This window comes from Rana temporaria, chromosome 10, assembly GCF_905171775.1.
Source record: "Rana temporaria chromosome 10, aRanTem1.1, whole genome shotgun sequence".
Taxonomy (NCBI): Eukaryota; Metazoa; Chordata; class Amphibia; order Anura; family Ranidae; genus Rana; species Rana temporaria.
The window spans coordinates 123,475,270-123,490,983 of record NC_053498.1 but is presented as its reverse complement, the minus strand read 5'-3'; the positions used below and the strand labels follow the sequence as shown (position 1 = coordinate 123,490,983).

The 15,714-nt window shown below is 42.3% G+C and overlaps 1 protein-coding gene across 2 annotated transcripts in view; it reads left to right on the top strand.

Moving 5' to 3' along the window:
• Positions 1-15,714, top strand: part of KIRREL3 (kirre like nephrin family adhesion molecule 3) — a 1,042,107-nt gene that overhangs the window by 942,871 nt on the left and 83,522 nt on the right. For both annotated transcript variants that reach the window (XM_040326200.1, XM_040326201.1), the window contains exon 11: positions 14,237-14,337. In XM_040326200.1, coding sequence (XP_040182134.1) covers positions 14,237-14,337 — 101 coding nt within the window. The remainder of the gene's footprint in view (positions 1-14,236; positions 14,338-15,714) is intronic.

Genomic DNA, 15,714 nt, shown 5'->3' with positions numbered 1-15,714 from the left:
TTGACCAAACAATTAACAGTTGGGAGTCATGTGGTCTTGTTTCTGTGATTATAAAAATAATTTGTTATATGACTATATGTAAATGTGATTAGTGGCCATCTACTGTAGATGGGGAAAAGCAAAAACAAGTAGCACACAAGGGGTTAAAAGGCAAACAAAAGCTGCAGGTCCTTTTCACATTGGCAGCTGGGGGCAGTAAAAACACGTGGCTGAGCCCAACAGGCATTTGCTTTGTAGCTACAACATTTTTAACATGGGCACTACCTGTCAAACTCACCCATGGAGATCAGCGGGGCCACATTGTAAGTTGCGGCGTGGTCCCTCAATGTAAAATTGGTGTCAGGAGGCGGCAGTAGCGCCTCTTGAACGCCTGCATTGCCGCGAGTGTAAAAGAACCTTTAGGGCCAAAAGAGAAATGTTTCTACCTGCAGTTCTCTCCAATGCATTGATTTTTTTTCATTTCACAGGCACTCAGTTCTGTTGATGTATTACAGACTGAGGTGAACCAGAATCTAAATATTATTCATATCTTAAGCCAGTAGAGGGTTTTTTGTTTTACCATCAGTCCAATTTAACCCTCACACAGCGGAAAAAAAGCATATTTTTCATACAAAGAGAAAGCTCAGCCGACAGAAAAGAGTTCCTGGTGGGAGCCAGACCTGGATATCCCCCTCCACCCCAAATCAAACGGATGAGTTAGGGGACATGCAGCCCCGTCATCCATGCTATTATAATTCTAAGAACCAACCCATGACCATATGTTACCGCAGCTCCCCGGCTAAACGCTGTTGAGTTGTGAGGCTGGCAGGCGAGTACCTTAAACAGCTGTGATGTTAAAAATGCATAGGAAAACCGTGCGTAGGAGAAGCCCCACAATTCCCTGCAAGGAGCCAGAATCACTGGAGCAGCAGAAAATCTGGATACAGACTGGATGGTGAAAAACTTTACTTTTCCTTTCTTACACATTACTTCTCTAACTGGAGGATTTATCTGCTTTGTTCTTCATAAGATAATATAGTTTGTTTCTGAATCCAGTATGTAAAATATTAATGTGTGAAAGCAGATCTGAGACTGGAAAATGCAGACCATCTGTGTCCATTTTCTGCTTCCTCAACCCGTGCAGTGTCGGGGCTTGTTCACACAGAAGGCTGGTTGGGCCTTGGTTTTAACGCCCCCAACTGTCCACCTAACGAATGAAATGCAGCCGCCCAGCGCCACGGCAAAAACTAAACTATATCTCGCATTTGGTGGGACAAAAGCAACTCACACTCAGTATATCACCGAAAGATAAGAAAACCTTTTTTTTTTTTTTTTTTTTTTTATTTAGCAACAAATAAAAACCACAGGGGTGATCAAATACCACCAAAAGAAAGCTCTATTTGTGGAAACAAAATGATAAAAATTCTGTTTGGGAACAGTGTAGCATGACTGCGCAATTGTAATTTAAACAGCTACAGCGCTGAAAATTGGCTTGGGCAGGAAGGGGGTTAAGTGCCTGGTTTTGAAGTGGTTAATCAACAAGGCACTATATAGTTCAGTTGAGCTGGATCTCAATGATCTAATATGAGATGATGTGTTCTACTATGTTAAATGTTTTTTTTTTCTCTGTATAATCGATTAATAAGAAGTAGGTTGCGATGTAGTAATGTAAAAGTTTTTATTTATATGAAAACATGTTTTATAAAAATGGTTTATATTTATATGAAAACATGTTTTTTTTTTAGATATTTTTATTTTATTTATGATGCATATATTTACATTTATTGTTAAGCAGTATATGCATATGCATTGATTCAGTGATTAGCAGTGGTGGAAATCGCTTATGCTTTATACTGTGTATATTTTATATGAATGCGCTGACTATGATTGATTTCAATATGAGTATAGACAGAGGAAGTGCTGGCTGTATTGTGGTTGCGGGGACATGCTGTTGGCACATGTGATGCAGGTGTCTCGTTTAATTAACGATGCACTATAAAGGGAGCGTTACCTGCTGTACAGCCAATCTGAGTAGATCGTTGTGACGAAACATCGAGGATGTGGCTGTACGCATACGGCAACCAGCTTTTTACACTTGACGCTATAACGAAAGTGACAGAGGATCACCATTGTTCGCTGGTGAGATCCAGTTCACCTATTTGCTGCCACAAGTGGATGCCTCTAGGATTCATGGATTTGAGCTTACGTATGTGAGTGCAATGTTTGATGCTGTTTTAATAGAATAAACTTTTTATAACGATACTGCACTATTGGAGCACTTCGTTCCATTATATATGGAGAGTCCATGATATCGGGTGTCACTTCTAGATATCGGTGGATAAGGGTTGTTGCTGTTTTGCCGGGCATGAGAGTGCAAGGCATCGCCATTCGGTGAGCGTTTAACCAAAGGGGAGTTGAAACACTGAGTGCACGCGGTGTGGTGAAAGTTTTGAAGATTTCACCTCAGGATATATTTAGCTTTCCTTGTTTGAGACAATCCAGTCTCATGTATGGACTATTTTTGCACAAACTTTAATTCATTCATAAACGAACTGGAGGATGGGATAAACAACTCAATCTCAGTATTTGCGGATGATACTAAGCTAAGCAGGGCAATCATTTCTCTGCAGGATGTGGAAACCTTGCAAGAAGATCTAAACAAATTAATAGGGTGGGCAAATACATGGCAAATTATGTTTAAAGCGGAGTTCCGGCCACAATTTCACTTTTTAAATATAAATACCCCTGTAATACACAAGCTTAATGTATTCTAGTAAAGTTAGTCTGTAAACTAAGGTCCGTTTTGTTAGGTTGTTACAGCATTTAGACACTTTATAAAATAGAAATTGACTGGGGCCATCTTAAGTGTGGGCATCATGAAGCCAGACTGTATGACTTCCTGGATTTCAGCCTTCCAGATCTCGCACATGCTCAGTGCTGCACAAGCAGTGTCAGATCAGGTTTCAGCACCTGTGCTGTCCAAGTCACATGATTCTTTGAGACTGGGGAGTGCACAGACTCCTGGAAAGTTACACCCACTACATTCCCAGGAGTCTGTGCGGTGCATTAAGCACCTAGGTGCAGGAAGTGGGAAGATTAACTATTCTGCCTAGCAACAACACTTTGAAGGCATCTAAAAAAAAAAAAAAAATTCGTAAAGGACTAATGACATTTTTTTAAAACTACTGATGTAATGTTATATTTATGGGTGGAACTCCACTTTAATGTAGAAAAATGTAAAATAATGCATTTGGGTGGCAAAAATATGAATACAATCTACTCACTGGGGGAGAACCTCTGGGGGAATCTAGAATGGAAAAGGGGGCTCTAGTAGATGACAGGCTCAGCAATGGCATGCAATGCCAAACTGCTGCAAGCAAAGCAAACAGAATATTGGCATACGTTAAAAAAGGGATTAACTCCAGAGATAAAACCAATATTTCTCCCACTCTACGAGACTCTGGTCCGGCCGCATCTGGAGTATATGCCATCGAGTTCTGGGCACCAGTCCTCGGGAAGGATGTGCTGGATCTGGAGAGAGTCCAGAAAAGGGCAACAAAGCTAATAAAGGGACTGGAGGATATTAGTTATGAAGAAAGGTTACGAGCACTGAACTTATTCTCTCTGGAATTCAGGTTCAGGTGCCAACATACATATAAAATGTAATACTGACATAAAAGCACACACACAGGTTGGACTTGATGGACTCCTGGCCCCTCCTCTTCATCGAGTGCCCCCAAGAAGAGCCATATTCCATGGGGTACACACATGCAGGCACGTTTCCGAGTCCTGCTGCTGTGTCCATTGACACAGACAGCAGGACTCGGCCCTGCCCCCAGCTCCTGTGTCACTGGATTTGATCCAATGGCTCCTGCTGCTATCAGTCTATCCAATGAGGAGCCGAGACAGCGGCTGGAACTGCTGGGCTCCTTGCTGAAACGATCCGGTCCAGGTAAGAAAAAGGGGTCTTACCTGAATGGATAGAATGCATTAAGGTGAAAAACCTTGAGACTTTACAACTCCTTTAAAGCAAATTGTAGGAACAGAGGGGGAAAGATACTCTTTACAAAAGAAACAGATAACATAATAATTCTACGACAATCATTTTTGGTAGCTGGAACTAGTGCATTCAATACTTTGCTGATTTTATTCGATATTGGCTTCATAATTTTCAAGCGTGGATGAAACGCGTTGGTAAATTTTGTTGACTGCTACAATAAAATCTTTTCTAAACACTTACTAGTGGATTGGCATGTTCATAATTTTACGCTTTCTGCATGTTCCTACAAGGATCCAATTGGAGGCTCCAGTAACCTTGCATGTACTCTTAGGCCTTGTACACACGACCGAACATGTCTGCTGAAACTGGTCCGCAGACCAGTTTCAGCAGACATGTTCGGTCGTGTGTACGGCCGAGCGGACAGGTTTCTGTCTGATGGTGTGTACAACCATCAGACAGAAATCTCCGGGCGGACATGTCCGCTCAAAACGGTCCAGCGGACAGTTTTGAGCGGACAGTCCGTCCGTCTGTACTAGCCCTTAGGATACACCCATACAGAACAGTTATTTTTCCTATAAGTCCAGCCATCTTTCCTCATATCGCAATGCATGCAGCCCCTCATACCTCTGTTCCTAATAAATGCCAGCCAGCCCCTGACTCCCCAAATTTAAATAACAGCCTCCAGCTTTACTACATAGTAATGGTGCAGTGCACATGTGAAGCTGGTTGGCAAAGTCGGCACTACCAGTAATATTGAAGGATGTGCAGCTTACTGATGAGACAGTAGTTGCAAGGTCATTATAGAACATTTCCACTTTCCCATGAGAGCCTCATCCTGTAAGGGTCCCTTTTACATTTATATATTAACCACAATAGGAAACACAAAGATTTAGGAGCTGTTGAATATAAACTTGATCTGTCTTGCATCCTTCCATAGAGATGGAACAAGCCTGCCCTAAAGGACAGCAATAACACTAAGAGATTTAACAACGTGGTGCAAAAAGCAATGATGTTCAGTAACCCATAGCAACCACTTCAGTCATTACTGATGATATGAAACGGCTGCAAGATGATTCGGGCTCTGGCTGCTCAGGGTTATTGCACATTATTGGTCTCTGCACTCAAATAATCTCCGCTAGAATGCAGGATAATTGAGGCATTGCATACAGGAAGACCAAGAGAAATTTCAGGTGAATGTGTATACGAGTGTGTGTGTGTGTGTATGTATATATATATATATATATATATATATATATATATATATATATATATATATCACACACACACACAGCAACTGTTTGTATATAGTGCACCATTGCCCAATTCAGATGGGTGAGGGAGGTTGGATCACAGCTAATTTGTATGGCAGCCTTTAGTCGGGTCAGGCCTTATTTGCTGAAGTAATATATACAAGTACTTTGTCCTCCTCTGAGACATGATTTTGTGATGAATGTATTCTGTGAACCCAGGCTGCTTAAAACTTAATGATAACTTTGCGGCTTCTGCGGTACAAAGTGACTCTATGGTAAATAGAAGCAATGCATTCTGGGAAATCGCCATAACAGCTCCCTGTTAGCTAATAAAATACTAAGAGCACTTATAACCGTTGCGATAAAACGAACTGTGAATTTGCTCACTGGCCCAGAAGTGGGAACAGAGGTAAGCAAGTCAGCGCAGGGTTATATGGCAATAGACCCACACTACTAAGAGATGTGACAGTCAACGAGCAAGGTGACACTGTAACAAAGAGAAAAAATCCATAAAGCCTTTATCTGGCATTACAGTAAACACTGGTGTGATCTATACAACACACAAAAGACATCATCTGCACCACAATGTACAGCTGACCCCAGAGCCACCAGCCTGTCATCTCAATGACAAGGGGACATTACAACAGCAATGGCGCACAATGAAGCTGTGTGTGTGTGACCTAACTGAAGGAAGGTCTGTACTTGTGACACTTCCACCCTGCAATCTTCGCATTAAAGTATTAAAACCCTGGGGGTCAGCGTACAATACACATAGCAAACTGACTTCCGAAATGAGCAAACAAAATAACCTGGACAAGTAGGCCCATGAAGCAGTATTGCTACATGTTTTATAAGTAGTCCTGACCATCCTGAGGTAGGATAAGGCCTCGCACACACGATAGGTTAACCAGAGGACATCGGTCTGATGGACCGTTTTCATTGGTCCAAACCGATCGTGTGTGGGCCCCATAGGTTAAAAAAAAGCCAACTTGCTTTAAAATTAACCTATGGATTCCTAACCGATGGGAAAAAAACAATCGTTAGTAGGCACAACCATCGGTTAAAAATCCATGCATGCTCAGAATCAAGTCGACGCATGCTTGGAAGCATTGAACTTCGTTTTTTTTTCAGCACATCGTTGTGTTTTACGTCACCGCGTTCTGACACAATCGTTTCTTTAACCGATGGTGTGTAGGCACGACAGACCATCAGTCAGCTTCATCGGTTTACCTATGACAACGGTCCTTCAGATCGTTCTCATCGGATGGACTGATCGTGTGTACGAGGCTTCAGAGTATAAACACAGCTATAGTGGACCAAGTTATAGTTCACAACTGTTTTTTTTACTCAGTATCGTAATAAAATTTGCCACAACGGTAATACACTAGGCTGGTGCGCCTTTTTTTGTTTTTTTCTTGTCTGTACTAGGATACCCCCATCCTTGAGGGGCAGCAAGGCCAGCGATTTCGTCATCGGCACCGCCATAGACCTTCTGATTATCGGACAATCCACTCATGCGCAGGGGCATTTTTGTTTTCGGTTGTCAATAGTTCACAACTGTCCCCTGATTTTGAGGGACTGTCCCTGATTTGGAACAAATTCTCTGTTCCTCCTCATTTGTCCCTCATTTTGTCTGCTCAGTATAATTGTATATAAAATGCACTATTTAGCTTTCAAAAAAGTGCTAAACCTTTCATCAGATTTCTAAATTGTTGCATATATAAATGTCAAAAGCCAATAGAGAGCAATAGTAGTGGTAAAAAAAATAAAAATAAAAAATTGTGGGGTTAACTAATATATTTTTTTGTATATCTCTGCTTAGGGGGCGTGGTAGGGAGTGTGTCTTATGCCTACATACGTTTGTAATAGGTGTCTCTTGCTTCCATTTCAAAAGTTGGGAGGTATGCCAAGTTACTACTTTGAGATTTAGGAGCACCCCTTACAGCAGGGGTCTCCAAACTGCGGCCCGAGGGCCGGATGTGGCCATTTGCTAGCCTTCACCTGGCCCTTGGGGCAGTATTGCTCCCAATGATATGAGGCACTATTTCTGCCAAAGGCACCAACGATGGGGCACTATTTCCTAGACTAATAGCAATGATGGAGCTCTTTTTCTCCTCCTACTGCCCACCAACACTGGGGCCATGTTTATTCTCACTGTTGCTCGGCCCTGGGGCATTTTCTACCCCACTGGTCAGAATCCGGCCCCCCTGAAGTCTGAAAGACCGTAAACTGGCCCTTTGCTTTAAAAGTATGGAGACCCCTGCCTTACAGTCTAATGGAGTCCAATGTAGAAACTGGTATCAATAAAGCAGAGGTTCAGAGGCCTACAGGCCAGTACTATGAAGATATATTGGATTAGTTGCCCTGTATGCAGTGGCCCCACATGCTGGGTGTTATATAACTCCCTGTTCAGACATGTAACCACAGTCCATGGCAGAGGGATGTCTTCCAGCATTGATTGCTTTTCAGCTATGAGATGTCAAATGAACAAATGGAAGCCATCTTTCACCAATGAGGCACCATGGCATGGAACTTTTTCTATAGCCAAGTTGGTTGTGTTTGCCCCTTAGGCCAAGGGCTTCCTGTCCCTCCCTGTAGGGGAGTAAGAGCTCACCAGGACTTGTTTTATAGCAATAATACAAGCCCAAATCCTGTGCACTAATTTGGTATCTCTAGGAAATAAAACAGATCAGTTGCTTCCAGGGGGTGAGGAACAAGATTTCCTGCATTGTTATATATGGTACAAGAATGCATAGTTTTGCATCAAAGGTTAAAGTTAAGTTATAATGTTTTTTGTTGAATTTAATAACATTTTTAAACACACAAGGTTATAAATAGAACAGTTGTTTTATACCTAAGTGGTCCAATGCTTATGCTGCATCTGTCCCCCGGGCCTCCAACACTGAGAACCGAGCGATCGAACACCACTGATCACTCGGTTCTCACAGCTAAATGAGCAGAAAGATGATGACTGTCAGTCAGTCCCCCCCCTCACCATGCTCACTGGAGTGCTGGGCTTTAGCCCCCTGTCTGCTGAAAATGGTTAACACAGGAGTGCAGAACAAACTGCACTCATGTGATCTACAGAAGAAGTACAGCAAAACGAGCTCAGGTGATTCTGTCTGTAACAACAAACTGCCAGTGGCAAGATCAAGAGGCTGCCTCTGTCTCTTCCTATAGAATTGCTCCCTAGCTAGCTGAGGCGGCAAGATGTTGCTCCCACCACTAGCAATTGCATTTCAGCAGCATTCAGGGCCAATGAGAGACAGGGGTTGAATATTAACAATGAAATAAATAGTGTTTTCAGTTTGAGTTGCACAGATACAGTCAGGGCCACCATCAGGATTTATGGGGCCCCTTACACAGCTTCAGGCATGGGCCCCCTGGAGCAGAGAACCGGGAGGGGGGGGTGGTGCTGCCGACACCTGAAATTGAGAAGCGGGGGGGGCTGCCGCGAATTGAGAAGAGGGGGGCCCTTTACAAAAAAAAAAGAAATAGAGAAAAATATATATAAAAAAAGGGGGGTAGCCATCCGGGACCCTGGGGACCTCTGGGCCCTTTAATAAAAAGAAAAAAAATATATATATATAAAAAATATATATTGATTTTTTAAAAAAAAAAAAAGTGGGGCCCTGGGGACCCTTTAATAAATGGATTTATTTTTTTATAAAAAGAAATTACAAAAAAAAGGGGGGTTGACATCTGTGACCTCTGGGCCCTTTAATAATAATTAAAAAAAGAAACCTCTGGGCCCTTTAATAAAAAAATATATATATATATATATATATATATATATATATATATATATATATATATATATATATATATAAAATAAACATTTATAAAAAAGAAAACAAGGGGGCTTGCCATCCAGGGCCCTGGGGACCTCTGGGCCCTTTAATAGTAGTAGTAATAATAATAATTATATATATATATATATATATATATATATATATATATATATATATATATATATATATATATATATATATATATATATATATATATATATATATATATAAATAAAAATAATAGAAATAAAAAAAATATATAAAAAAAAATGGGGGGGGGGGGTTGTCATCTGGGGCCCTAGGGATCTCCGGACCTCTAAAAAAAAAAAAAATGTCCCTTTTAATAAAAAATAAAATAAAAATATATTAAAACATTTTTTTTTATTTATTTATAAAAAAAAAAAAAAAAAATGGGGGGAGGGGGGTTGCCATCCGGGGCCCTGGGGACCACCGGACCTCTAAAAAAATTGGCCCTTTAATAAAAAATAAAATAAAAATATATTAAAAAAATATATATTTTTTTATAAAAAATAAATAAAAAAAAGGGGGGTTGCCATCGGGCCCTGGAGGCCTCCGGGCCCCTGGGGACCTCCAGACACCTAAAAAATAAAAACATTTTTTTTTAAAGGGTGTTGCCATCCGGGCCCCTGGGGACCTGGCTGTACCGCCCTGATGGCAGCCCTGGATACAGTTATGTTCCTTCAAACCTGTGTGGTGAATAGCGAGGTTCATATACGGTATAATGATTACACGGGGTAATATAATGCAATCCTTAACACCCAGTGTAAAAAATGTCTCTAACAGAATACAAGTCACGCAGCGCCTCCTAAAGAAACAGGTGATGGATCCAGGAGAAACAAAAGATAAACCCAGAGCCCGTGGAGACGGTCTCTTCAGTTGTGAAGTGACATAAGGAATAAAATGAATTAAGATGTATTACATCAGTATAATAAGAGCCTCCTGTATCTACATACGGCATAAGGACGCTAAAGAGGGGCCCTTGAGAGCTGTGCAATGCCAGGCATAGAACAATGAGGAATATTCTGGGTAGAGCTTTCTGCAAGTCAGGACCTGAATCAGAGAGCCTGGAGACACAGCTCCCCCTGCTGTCTGTAGCAGGGTAGTGAGTCTGAACCGCTACCCGCTGCCTCCCACTGTCCCATTTTTCTTTCTGTGAGCTTGTACCAAATCGCTGAGGTTTCCTGGGATTTTATGACTTAATTTCCACGCTTTCTGAGTGCTGATGAGAGACAGATGCAGCTGGCTGGTGTTTGTGTGTGTTTTTTTTATTATTTTTATTGTTATTTCCCTGCTTCTTCTGCCCTGGGGATTTGTAAATGAAAGATGCAGCGATTCTGCTGTATGTTTGCTGGAATAAAATATTAGAATAATCTAAGTTTAAGGCGCTCCAATATTAATAAGACAAAACCCACACAAATCTGAGCGGAATCAAACCACAGCAGCAGGTTTTTAATTAAGGACAACCTCATTCAACATTCACAGACCTTTTTTAAATAGCTCTTCCAAGGATAGTTGGGGAAAAATGGATTTCCATTTAGTGTTGTTAATTGCTAGTAGCTACTATCTACCACCAGAACTCCCTGGAGATGATTCTACAGCTTGTTTGTGCTGGACAGATGCGTCACTGGCGGTAATAATGATCGCCCTCTGAATAGCGATCTACTGTTGTGGGTTGCTTTTCAGAGGGCAGCATAGCAATGGCTAGAAGGCATTCTGAAGGTGCTACTGCCACCTCCTGACACCCGTTTTTCACTTGTCTCTGTAATTGCGAAATGGCAATTTTACAATGTGAGACAAGTGCAAGCTAAGCATTGGGTTGCAGTCCAGCCCTGTTGATCTCAATGTCCGAGTCTGACAGGCGATGCCACATATCACACTCTGCAGTTTGAGATAAAATTGCTTTGGCCGGAAGTCCTTAAAGCGGTGGTTCACCCTCAGTGACACGATTTTACCATCGAGACAGGCATTGTAGCGCGAGCTACAGTATGCCGGCCCTGGCACGTCACTCTCCCCGAAGACAGCCGGAGTAGGTCTCGGCTCTTCACGGCGCCTGCGCACAGGCTATGCGCAGGCGCAGGCGCCGTGAAGAGCCAAGCCTATTTCAGCTATTTCCGGAAAAGCGTGATGCGCCAGAGCCGGCCGTCAATCATCCTCCGTCTCCATAGGCACGCCCATTCCCCGAGGGGAGTCGGTATCTTCGATGTACGAGTACACGGTGAGTACGGGGATAAAAAAAAATCGGGACAGGCATACTGTAGCTCGCGCTACAATGCCTGATTTTATGGTAGAAGAAAAAAAATTTATTTTTTTTGGGTTTATAGGGTGAACCCCCGCTTTAAATTGGAGAACCATGAGCTGGTTAATGCCTGAGCTCTCCTCTGAAAACTGCCATGCTGAAACATGCTTGGTTTTGTAAGATCAGACTTTATGACAATCCTCCATCTTCAAAAAGTATAACATTAACATATAACTAAACCCAGAAATAGAGTAATGCAGCCCTTAGATGTGGTGGCCGACTTAGTTTTTCAGTAATTTTTCATTTTTTTTTGTCTTGTGATCCTGCCATTAACAGCTTCCTATCTTGAAAAATATTATACATTGGAGTTTTAGGACACATAAGACAATTGTGTAGGTTTTTAAAAAAGTATTTAAAACCCTGAGGCCCGGATTCACGTAGAATCGCGTATCTTTGTGTGGGCGTAACGTATCCTATTTATGTTACGCCTCCGCAACTTTGACAGGCAAGTGCCGTATTCTCAAACCAAAGTTGCGGCGGCGTAGCGTAAATAGGCCGGCGTAAGCCCGCCTAATTCAAATGTGGTAGATGTGGGCGTGTTTTATGTAAATTTAATGTGACCCCACGTAAATGACGCTTTTTACGAGCGGCGCATGCGCCGTCCGTGAAAGTATCCCAGTGCGCATGCTCCAAATTAACCCGTAAGAAGCCAATGCTTTCGACGTGAACGTAAATGACGCCCAGCCCTATTCGCGAACGACTTACGCAAACGACGTAAAATTTTCAAAATTCGATGCGGGAACGACATCCATACTTAACATTGGTACGCCTCATATAGCAGGGGTAACTTTACACCGGGAAAAGCCTAACGTAAACGGCGTATCTGTACTGCGTCGGCCGGGCGTACGTTTGTGAATTGGCGTATCTAGCTGATTTACATATTTCTAGGCGTAAATCAGCGTACACGCCCCTAGCGGCCAGCGTAAATATGCAGTTAAGATACGACGGCGTAAGAGACTTACGCCGGTCGGATCTAATACAAATCTATGCGTAACTGATTCTAAGAATCAGGCGCATAGATACGACGGCTCAGACTCAGAGTTACGACGGCGTATCTGGAGATACGCCGGCGTAACTCGTATGTGAATCCAGGCCCATGTGTCCACGGTATATATAAACAATTGTTATAGTATGCCTATCGTGGCTTGAATTTTTTGGCAGGGCTGGTTAGATATACCGGGCTTTGCCCCACTACAATTAGTTATGGATAGGCTCCTTCAAACGTAATGGTTATAGGGGTTTTTCTGAGTATATTTCTTGACATGTTTTCTATTTTGCGCTGGCTACAAGATCTACTACACAACCCCATACCTAGCTGAATCCTACTGCCACCAGATAAACCCACCTGATGTTTGTAGGTTTGGATAACACTGGTATTCACAGGATAATACTTGACTTTTTGTAAAGATATGTTCTTCCATTCTATTTGTGCTTAATATTTACTATGGTGAATGTTATATGACACTTCAGTTTTATTTTTCATTTGTTTGTATTTTTTATATATTAAAATGTCAATTCTGCTCCTTGACATTGCCTACTTGCCGACTGCAATAAGCTGCTGGCAAGCAGTAAGCAAAGTGACAAACCCATACATCGCTGCCTACTTCTGGGTACTTTCAATGGCATATATTTGACAGAACAAAAGAGAGCAAAAAAGAGGAGGTAATTGTTTGGGTTTACCTACATACAATGTTAGCCTAGGTTCACAGTGACAGCGGGAATGAAATGTGCGAGTTCAGCTGAACTTGCACGATTTAATTCCCGCATGTCAGTCCCGACTTCGGGGGCGATTTTAGAGACGTCTGTGCGGGTTTCTGCACAGATGTCTATTGAAATCACACCCTGAAATTGCCAAAAGGAAATCGGTGTGGTGTCGCACTGATTGGAACGGTGCCATTGCCGGTAACAGCCGCATGCCAATTCGCTGCAACGTGAACCAGGGCTAAAAAAGCAGCTATGGGGTAGATTAACATACAAATAGATCGGCGCAGCGTATGTGAGATACGCTACGCCGCTGTAACTTACATTAGGCCGGTTCGAATCCCCAAAGAATTGGCGCCATAAGTTACGGCGGCGTAGTGAATCTCAAGCGGCGTAACCGCACGGAATTCAAATCGGCGATTAGGGGGCGTGTTTCATTTAAATGAAGCGCGTCCCCGCGCCGAATGAACTGCGCATGCGCCATCCCTAAATTTCCCGCCGTGCATTGCCCTAAATGACGTTGCAAGGACGTCATTTTTCTTTAACATAGACGTTACTTACGTACATTCTGATTCACGGACGACTTACGCAAAAAAAAAATTCAAATTAAACGCGGGAACGACGGCCATACTTAACATGGCAAGTCTAACTATACGCGACGAAATAGCAGCTTTAACTATACGCCGGAAAAAGCCGACTACAGACGACGTAAAAAAATGCGACGGCCGCTCGTACGTTCGTGGATCGTCGGAAATAGCTAATTTGCATACCCGACGCGGAAAACGACGTGAACGCCACCCAGCGGACGCGGAAGAATTGCATCTTAGATCCGAAGGCGTACGAAGACGTACACCTGTCGGATCTAACCCAGATGCCGTCGTATCTTGTTTTGAGGATTCAAAACAACTATACGACGCAGGAAATTTGAAAGTACGCCGGCGTATCAGTAGATACGCCGGCGTACTCGCTTTGTGGATCTACCCCAATGTCTTCAGGTTTAAAATTTTAAGCTCCCGAGCTGGTGAAAAATATCTGATACAGCGATACAAAAACGTAAACATAAATATATCAGTACAATATTATTCTGTTGATTGCTGCCCATGTAAATGACAATAATAGTTTGTGCATTGTGTGAAAGCAGGTATTGTGTACCATGTCTAGGTGATGTGTGAAATAACAGATCCGTTCTGTCTGGCAGGTCCTCCTATCATCTCCAGCACTCAGACACAGCATGCCCTGCATGGTGAAAAGGGACAAATCAAGTGTTTCATTCGCAGCACTCCTCCTCCGGATAGGATAGTAAGTATGAAAAATACCCATTTGCCTTCTGCAGAAATACATATTCTGTAACTGTGCAGGAACAAAGAAACTGTGAGGTCGCCACTAGCACTGAAATTTGTGTGATAAACTGAAAGCAACGATCAGACCAATCACCTGCTCACATTTGTAGCTTGTTCTTAATCAGAGCCAAGGGCAAACATTCATGATGGCCATAAACAGTTTTTTTCCTACCATTCACCTTCCTTGTTTTGTTGTGGCATGGTAAACATTGCCTGCAAAGTCTGATGGCATTGACACCCATTCATCTTGTTGCTCACATTGCTGTTTGAAGACATATGGGAAAAAGGAGCACCACAATGTGAGATGATGAAACAGCCAGGGGCCAATGTGTCATTAATTCAGATTTTATTCTTTGAAAAGATCTAATTAGACGATTGGACAGTTCTTGACAGCACAGGAAATCTACTCCAGCGTGGTCACTCTATATCTGCAGACACAGCCTTATGCCGCGTACACACGGTCGTTTTTTGTGATGAAATAAAACAACGTTTTTCATTATGAAAAAAAACGACGTTTTTCTAACTTCATCATAAAAAACGACGTTGCCCACACACCATCGTTTTCTGAAAATGCTCTAGAAAAGCGCGGTTACGTACAACACGTACGACGGCACTCTGTTCCATTCAAGCTCCCGTCTCATAACTTGCTTCTGAGCATGCGCGGGTTTAAAACGTCATTTTAGCCCACACACGATCATTTTTTATGACACAAAAAATTACATTTTGAAAAACGACATAAAAAATTGAAGCATGTTCAAAATGTTTTTGGGTTGTTTTTTTGAAGACAAAAAATGATGTGAAGCCCACACACGATCATTTTAAATGACATTTTTAAAAACGTTGTTTTATTTCATCACAAAAAACGACCGTGTGTATGCGGCATTAGAGGACATTTTCCCAACTTTGTTTTTTTACTACCAACGGCTAAGACAATATACTCCATTGTATTCCAGTGTCACTGCTCACTATGTTACAGCTATCATTCCAGCCCTGATGAAGGTGGCACAATCTCCTGGATTGCATTGGCTTTCCTGATTTATTTATTTTTATTTCTAAATAAACATCACCTGTTTACTGTTGTATCACTTTGTTCAATGCAGAAAACTAGCAGTTCCACCCAACTTTCTTATCTTAGTAGTAAACAGGTGATGCCAGCTTTGCCGCAGGGAGGTACGTCATTTCCCCTTTTGGCTCTGCCCCATCTCCTTCCCCCCACTGCCTTCTGGGACCTGTGTGTGTGTCCCAGAAGACAATGGAGCCATTCAGAAAGCGCCGTGCGACTCACCCATGCACAGTAGGCTCCACTGCCGGTTTCCCTTAGACCCCTTTCGAACTG